Here is a 9,091-nt window from a genome sequence, read left to right as displayed (position 1 = left end):
AGCAAATTTGATATTTTTCTAAAGAAATTTAATTTATTTTTACAGCTTCAAAACGATTCAGGCCGAAAACTAGCTATGTAGGTTCAACTGATGTGAAGAAAATGTAAAAAAAAAAAAGTGACTTTAGCTAATTTGGATATAAACAACTTTCCCCAAGTGGGTTTGTTAAGGATTTCGGATATGTTGTAGACCAGAAAGTGCCAGTTCTAACGATAGCAAATACCGCTTGGTACCACATTTTTTTCAGGATAGACTACAATTTTAGGATTCAACGACCATACTAATTAGGGTCGGCTAGCAATGATATTTCTTATGTAGCTTGGGACAAATATCTGAAACAAACTCTCAGTCTTATCGATTGAGTCTCAAAATATCAGGTACATTACAATGAAAAATTCCAAACAATTTTATTTCTATTATTTCAGCATATTTCAACACTTAGATAATGATCAAATTATTGAAATTCTTCTTGCTGTTTGTCTTGAAAAAAAAAATACCACAGACATTACAGACTCGGCATATTAGAAAAAAACAGCTACCATCTAGTACCAACAGTCCTCAATATCTTTTGTGTTTTGTCAAATTGGCCGATTCTGGTTAGAGAGTAATCACCTAAATGCTTAAAACTTCATTTTCGAGCAAAATCGCCTTATGTCTTACACGATCACAATATATATTCACACAGATGTAACATGTCAAACTTATTAGTTACTATTACTATATGAATAAGGATGTTTGGGTTTGGTCTAGTTTTGATGTCGAGTTCATATAATAAAGTACTTGTAAAATATAAAGAGTTTGTTCGTTCTTAAGTTTCAAGCTACACAATGGTCTATCCGCGCTGTTCCCACCGCGGTATTGAACCCCGATTTTTAGCGTTTAAGCCCTCAAACTTGCTGCTGAGTCACCGAGGGACGCATATAAGAGAAAAAGACGTATTGTAAAAAAAAACAAAAACACTGACCAAATAAGTCTATAAAAATTTTGAAACTATCAAATACGATATCAAGATGACAAGGACTTGGAAACGGCATACAAATTACTAAATAAGAAATCACTCCTCTTACTAACTTACATCTAATTTACACAGAATTTTGTTTGTTTCTCTTTTGTTGAATTTCGCTCAAGGTTACTCGAAGTGATAAACTGAAGGGAAGGCAGGTAGTCAACACCACCCAACGCCAACTCTTATGGTACTCTTTTACCAACTAAAAGTGGGATTAACCATCATATTATAACGCCCCATGGTTGAAAGGGCCAAACATGTTCAGTGATGGGGTCAGGACCCATGACCTGCAGATTACGAGTGGAGGCGCCCTAACCACCAGACTTGACAGACCATTCGCTTACATAGAAAACGTTTCATTTGGATCAATGAGTACATATTTATATACTTTAAAAATACTATTTTTAATTAGTTATAGTTTCATTGCAAGCTGTTGAAACTTAGTAATAGGTATAAACAGAAATAACGTTAATGGAAATAAATGTTATTTTAATTTACGTGCTTATGTTAATAAATATTACATCTTCAGTTAGTCTCAGAATAACTAAAAATCATGTTGGTATTGTTTACGATTTATTCATGAAGCAATAAATGTTCATCATTACAGTTGGTTCTTTTTTATGTTTATGTTTGAATTAATCATTTTTAGATATTTTCTGACACTTGCTCAGAGCTTAACATAATACTTTGTTTATATGTTTGCTGCTAAGCCCTAAGCTACACAATAGGCTATCTGTGTTGTGCCCACCACGGGTATCGAAACCCGATTTTTAGCATTATAAGTCTTCAGACTTCCGCTGTGCCACTGGAGGGCTTAATTGTTTGTCTGTTTGTTTGTTTTGAATTTCGCGCAAAGCTACACGAGGACTATCTGCGCTAGCCGTCCCTAATTTAGCAGTGTAAGACTAGAGGGAAGGCAGCTAGTCATCACCACCCACCGCCAACTCTTGGGCTACTCTTTTACCAGCGAATAGTGGGATTGACCGTCACATTATAACGCGCCCACGGCTGAAAGGGCGAGCATGTTTGGTGTGACGGGGATTCGAACTCGCGACCCTCAGATTGCGAGTCGAGCGCCCTAACCACCTGGCCATGCCGGGCAGGAGGGCTTAATTTAATAACTATAACTGATGTGAAATAACGAATGAAAAATCGTCATCATCATGTTAATGGAAGCTTTGTTGTAAATTAATGTACATGCATAATAAGTTTGCAGAAATTAAAATAATGGTGTTAGAATACAATTAAGTGTTTTGTATGCGGAAGTTTAGGTGAGAATTTTTTCCACTATTAAAAAGAATAAACATTTCAGGACCTCGCCCTTCCATCTTGTATGTTCCTGGCGCATTTAATCGTGAAATCTCCTTAAAAATTCTGAATCCGCCCGTTGTCATCGGTGTTTCCAGAAAATAATCAGATAAATGCTTAAACTAGCATCTGGAAACGTGGAGTTGGTTGGGAAAACTTGTTCATTTGTTTATGATTATTTTCCAATGCTCTCGGTTTTAACTTCCATTCGGTTTGTAAGTACGGATGAGTGAGTGGGAACCTCAGGTATTTTTCCACCTGTCGGTTTATCTGGTAATGATATACTTAACATGAATAGTCACAGATATCATATACTCATATACAATACAACAGTCTGCCTCATCAGTTTTTCGTTAATCAAACAGTCAGTGGTTTATAATTAAATGCAACTATCCCAGTTAGGAATATGCGTGTCCTAACGAGAAGTCACTAATGCTTGTGCAAGAATGCTCAAACGACAAATCGTCAGAGCGCCAGGTCTAGATACAAGTGAAAATCATTCTTTAGAAAGTCAAAGGATTAGTTAGAATTTCAAGAATAAGATTAATAAACTGGTTTCACATTTCTGTGGATTTCATAATTATTTTAGGAAAACGACTAAACTATTTGAGTTAGCAAGTTACTACATATGTCTAACGTATATATATTTTGTATTTATCATATCACTCAGAAAGTAAGACTTAGTAGGCCTAGTGGTTAGGGTGCTCGACACGTAATCTGCAGGTCACGGGGTGGAATCCTCGTTACCGAATATACTTGCCCTTTCAGACGTGGGAGCGATATATATATATATGTATGTGACAGTCAATCTCACTATTCGTTGGTAATAGAACAGCCCAAGAGTTGGCGGTGAGTGGTATTGAAAAAGCTGCCTTCCCTCAAGTCTATCACTGCTAAATTGGAGACGGCTGGCGCTGATAGCCCTCGAGTAGCTTTGCACGAAATTCAAAACAAATCAAATTACTAAAAATATGTAAACAAGGAGTTTTAGTTAATTTCCGAATATTCGACAGTATGTAACTCAGTTGTTAGTGTGCCACACTATGGATCTGAAGTTTCATGATTCGCGTCGCAAAAAAAGAATGCGCCCTGCACTTTAGTACCATGGGTGTGCTATAAAAGTGGCAGTCAAAGCCCACCGTTCAGTCAGATAAGAGTAGTCCAAGAGTTGGCGGTGGGCGTTATTAGTCAGCTTCTTTTCAAATCCATCAGTTCAAATCAAAGACGACGATACGCAAATAATCCTTTTGTTATTTTAGTGAAAAAATTCTCATAAAAAAATAAAATTGTTTATAGGCCTTTCCCATTTGAGCGAGTATGACATGAACTTGTTCTGGGTTAAAAGATCTTAATTTCAAATGATCTAAATAACAAAATAATGGCTAAGAAAATTTTAAAGTTATAGATTTAAAATGGAATTCAGACACTTCATCAAATATTATTCTATCTATGCATTGAAGCATCTCTGTTATTGAATAATTAACCAATTTGTGACTCAATGGTAAATCTGCAGGCTTGCGACGCTAAACATCGGGTTTCGACATGTGTGGTGAGAAGAGCACAGATACCCCATTGTGTAGCTTGATGTTTAACTATAGCCAAACCAAACTAAATAAATGTCCTTTAAATATTTCAGTGAAAGTCAAAGAATCTCCAGAATATAAATTAGGCGTCGACAAGCTACTCACTCTCCAGATATTGTTGTAAACGACGACAAGCGCCGCCTGTCTTGAGCAAGAGGATTACCATCTGCAGGAAATGGCGAGGATCCACGTCGAGATCGCTTCTTTCGCCGTTCGCTAGCCTGGCGAAGTAAAAGCGCTTCTAAATTATCTTCATTCAACTCACCCAGCTCCATCTGTTGGTCAAAATAAAGCGATTGAGGTTTTTACATATACGATATATGTGAAAATGTTTAACCAAAAATTAAAATGGTAACTTCAAAAATGTGATAAATGCATAAATGGGGTCCATAAAATAAACCATCCATTTTTAACCTATACCTTTTAAAAGACAGACATTAATTTTGATCTTAAATGCTGGATTGTATCCAAGAATATCACCTGCAATTGGATCAGAGTGATCATTGATGGTGAGTTTTCAGTTACTAGTTGCTCATTATTTCCTATACGTTTCATGTAACCTAGCTAATTTATTGTGTAGTGGTTTGTTTTAACATAGGAAAAACACATTTTAAAATGATGGTTTTTATCAGTTATAGTAACTCATGATATATTTTAAACTGAAAATGTTATCATTTTTTGATAGGTATATAAACTACAGTATTATCGTTCTTTTAATAAGGAAAGCACAAGAATACTGTAATACTGTTTGCTAACGTATAGTTTGAATCCTCTTAGAACTGTTTCTAGTGCAGAGTGTTTTTCATAAAATATTTACTCAATATTTACAAACTCCAAATAGTTTTTTCAAAGCATTTATGAAATAATTGATGTTGTTGTGTCCATAAATTTCGAGATAATTTTGACGTGGATAATTTTCATACTCTTTCTAAGTTTTATTGTTACTTTGTTTAGGCTGTAAACATGTATATATATATATATATATATGTATGTATATATCTACACACGGCCGCACACACACAGTTACAATATTCACTTACTTTAATTTCCCCCCTCCGGCTGGTCAGCGGTAAGTTTATGGACTTACAATGCTAAAACCCGGGATTCGATTCTTCGCGGTCGACAGAGTGTGAATATACCACTGCGTAGTTTGCACTAAGAAAGCAACAATAACAGCTTACTGCAGTATAAAGAATCAGGAAAATTTGTCAATCTCGAAGCAAAATTCAAACCATATAGCTTGTAGGTTAATAGAAACCGTATACACAGTTTTTGGGTATATCTTTTTCTGCCAGAATAAAACTTCAACTGCGATATGTTTAAATTCTTTCAATTAATTTGTCACATTAGTTTCAAACCATATATGTCATAAAACAGTCTTTGCTGTAACGTGTTTTGTGGAGCTGCAGTGTATTTTATTAATATTTTCGCATTTTGGACAGCATTAATTTATTACTTAAAATATCATTTACAGTACTCATCAAATCTAATAGAAACTTAATTGGACAGAATGGAACTACTCCTTCCAATGCAAACATTTTGATGCGTTGTTTTTCTCTTCAAACGTAGCAGGACTTATCACGCTAAAATTATGGGTTAGATTCTAGTGGTGTGCACAGTGCAAATAACACATTGTAGCGCTGAATATTTTGGCAGGAATGGAAAGAAGTTTCAGTTTTAGATCAACTCTACATATGAATATTATACCAATGTATTAAGTTTGACAGCCATTTGTCAAATAGGTATCACACAGCAAACAAGAATAAACATCAGTCATTGTAATAATTATAATTAAAATTCTACACATGAGCCAATTTCAATATATGTTATTACTTTTAATATCTTTCGGGTTTGCTGCAGGTGTGATAACGTTTGGTGTTGGAAAGCACTTCAGATATCTTTCAGCTCACCAACTGTCTGCTTTAGCCGATCCTGACAAGGGTCGCCCCCAGTGGCACAGCGGTATGTCTGCAGACTTACAACACTAGAAACCGGGTTTAGATACCCATGGTGGGCAGAGCACAAATAGCCCATTGTGCAGCTTTGTGCTTAACTTCAAACAAACAGACAAGGGTCGCGCTCTATACCCCTTTTCCTTTATGAGACGTGACACAGTATCGTCATTCTTGAGGCAAGAAAAGAATACAACATGGGATGTGTGCATGCCAATTCCAGAGGTAATTAATATCTTGTCAAATTGTATAGCAACCCAGTTGACTTAGCTCATGAGAGCATGGCAGTTTAGTGACATTAAATACTTGCTTACAAAGAAAGATCTCTCCTGGAGGGGATTAATCCAACTTATTAAGCATTACACCAGCACGCCAAGAGAGTTGTCTACTGTGGAGATTACGTTTACTGATAAAACATGGTAGTCATGCCAATACTCCCAAATCCGGTAGAATGGGGTTGAGTGAAGAAAAAAAAAGAGTGTATCAGCATCAGCCTCTATAGATAACTTCGCCTGAAACAGCAACATAGAGCAAATTTATCCACTGTGTGTGTGTGTGGATGCAAAACTGGCTGCGAAGGACGTTGCAAGTTTGTTTCTGCATCACTCTAGTGCATAGCTCTGTGAGCATCTGATGGGAAATGCTTAAAAGACTGGGTTGTATTGTTTCGTTTGTTAATAAATATAACACACAATAAGACAGGCGATTGTTTTCTTTTTCTTAACAATGTTGATAAATGCAGAAGAAGCACTCTGAACCAAGCAGATGGATGAAATAATTACAAATAAAACAAGATAATATTTTATTATTTTATTTATTAATATTATATTCTAAACAACAACATGCTAAATGTGTTTTATATTATATATTACGTCATTATATGTATATACACACACAAACGAAGCTCTTCATTCAGTGTGTTGTTCTCTGATGTACATATAACATTAACAGGTGTTCCCCGTATGAAAGACATCATTTTTTGTACACTCCAGACAACCATTTTACATACAAAATATAGTAAACATGGAATATTCTTAAATGATGTGACCTGTGGTAAAAGAAGATACTGGACATAATAAATTAGCTTCTGGGACATATTTAGATTGACATCACACCAGAAATTAGTCACTACATGTCTACAATCACGCCAACAGGATTATCGGTGTCATGTTTAAATGTATAAGTGACTAATGGCTAAATAATTAAAAAATAAATTCCAACTTTCCATGGACACAGTTTTCTGGCGTCAGCACTTCGGAAATAATTCGAGATTTTCTGGAATTTGTCAGCAAATTTAAAAGGTCACATGAAGCATCTGCCAACAAGTATACATTTAAGGAGGAAGAGTTATTGTAATCTATCATTACTGAACCCCTCAAAAATCGGGGTAACAAGTGAGGGAAAATGTATTTTTGGATCGACTAGGGAGAACATGAGAACATATTTTTTGGTAACTCTAAGTAGGAATATGACTTTTAAAAAAATTATTGCTTAAGTTATGTAATTTTGTAGGGAAATTTACGTTAGCGAAATTGACAATTTAAAATTACGAAAACACTGTAAGTTCGAAAACTTAAAGTAATCCCTAGCTTTAGAAAACTAAAGTAATCCTTAGCATTAGAAATATAATGTAATCCCTAGCCTTAGAAACTAGTCGTAATTTTTACAGTAGTATAAGCAAATGGGGGGAGTTTAAAAACTAACAAGCATTTTCTGGTTCTTCCATTTTCAAGTTCTATAGACAAAAACAAGAGAATACTCTATTTTCCATAAAAGCTGTTTGCTCTCCCCTCCCCTGGTGGTTGAAGGTTAAGTCCGAGGGCTTATAAAGCAAAATTTCAGGATTCGACCTCTGCGATTAGCACAGCATTTGTAACCAATTGTGCAGTTTTGTGCTTAATAACAAACAAATGCTACTTTATGACAAAAATTTAACAGACATTCAATGCAAAGTAATTTATGACAGATGACGTTATAAATCATACCACGTGGATTCATATCACTCTTTGAATATCGCAGTTTCAATTGCATACACACACACAATTTGTTTGTTTTAGAGCAAAGCCACAATAGGCTATCTGCTGTATCCACCGCGGAGAATCGAAGGGAAGGAAGAAAGTATACGTTATAAATAGACTTTTAACTTTACACGATTTTAATGACAATTCAGTTTTTTGTCTTTTGAGTTATGTTTTCATATAAAAAGAGCAAATATCTTGAGGATATTTTTATTCAAGTACTACCAAACATACTGATATGTTTGTCACGATTCCAATACACGGTTTATTCTTAATCTTAATTTAAACATTTTAATTTTAGACCGTTATTTGTAGTGATAATTAGCCATGGCATTTCGGCTCATAGAATGGCTCTGGGGTTTTTCATGTACAAACTTTTTGCTCATAGCTCCGTCATCTCTTGACCGATTTCAGATCTAATTACAGTTGTGGAATCAGGAGGTCAAACTCTTTCGGCTGATATAGTCGACCAAGCCCAAGGTCTCATAGATTAATTTATTTTAATCCTGCCTAAAAGAATTTGAGGGTAGACTTTTAGAGATCCTGATGAGTAATAAAATCGAATCGGGTATACGCGCGCCTCACGCTTGGTATTGCTGGCACACAAAAATATAGCTAATAAAAAGAAGAAAAAAAGGTGTCATAGATTAATTTACTCTAATCCTGCCTAAAATAATTTCAAGTACCGCGGCTATTGAGGATTCACTCTTGTTTTTAATTAGATTTGAATGTTTATTATTCTAGTTAATATCGAGATTTCTATTCTAAGAATGGCTACTTTCCAACGAAGCCTAATAAATGAAATTTGATTTATAACTAGAACGATCAACGACAGTAAATTAGTATGCTCTCAACACAACACAAATTACGTTCTCTAAACACAGACTATAACACAACTTACTGTTGTAGCGATATAAACACACATAGGTGTTTGCGGCTTCATAGCAACACAAATGACGAGGATTTTCAGTTCAGACCGTGTTTATCGTTTGTGAAGTCACATTTTAAAGACGAGGTCAGGTTTGAACCGTTCAGAAGTAGCAGATAGTGGTGGAAGCGAATCGCTGTATATCTGAGGTGATTTTTTTAAATATTGTTTTTATTATGTAGCGTTTGACTTCTGATCTGCTGATATTATTATTAATACTAGCGTATGTAGATTGCACGAAATTCAAAACAAAGACTGTGTATCAGACAACACGTTTGATTTCAGTTTTGTTAACC

The 9,091-nt window shown here is 35.2% G+C and overlaps 1 protein-coding gene across 1 annotated transcript in view; it reads right to left on the bottom strand.

The window, feature by feature from the left end:
• Window positions 1-4,172, bottom strand: part of LOC111087312 (transmembrane channel-like protein 2) — a 77,676-nt gene extending 73,504 nt beyond the window's left edge. The window contains 1 exon segment of the mRNA XM_022393552.1: window positions 4,003-4,172. Within this exon segment, the coding sequence (XP_022249260.1) occupies window positions 4,003-4,172 (170 nt within the window).
• Window positions 4,173-9,091: the final 4,919 nt, after the last annotated feature.

Source organism: Limulus polyphemus, unplaced genomic scaffold (assembly GCF_000517525.1).
Source record: "Limulus polyphemus unplaced genomic scaffold, Limulus_polyphemus-2.1.2 Scaffold2002, whole genome shotgun sequence".
Lineage (NCBI taxonomy): Eukaryota > Metazoa > Arthropoda > Merostomata > Xiphosura > Limulidae > Limulus > Limulus polyphemus.
This window is presented reverse-complemented; position numbering and strand designations above follow the sequence as displayed.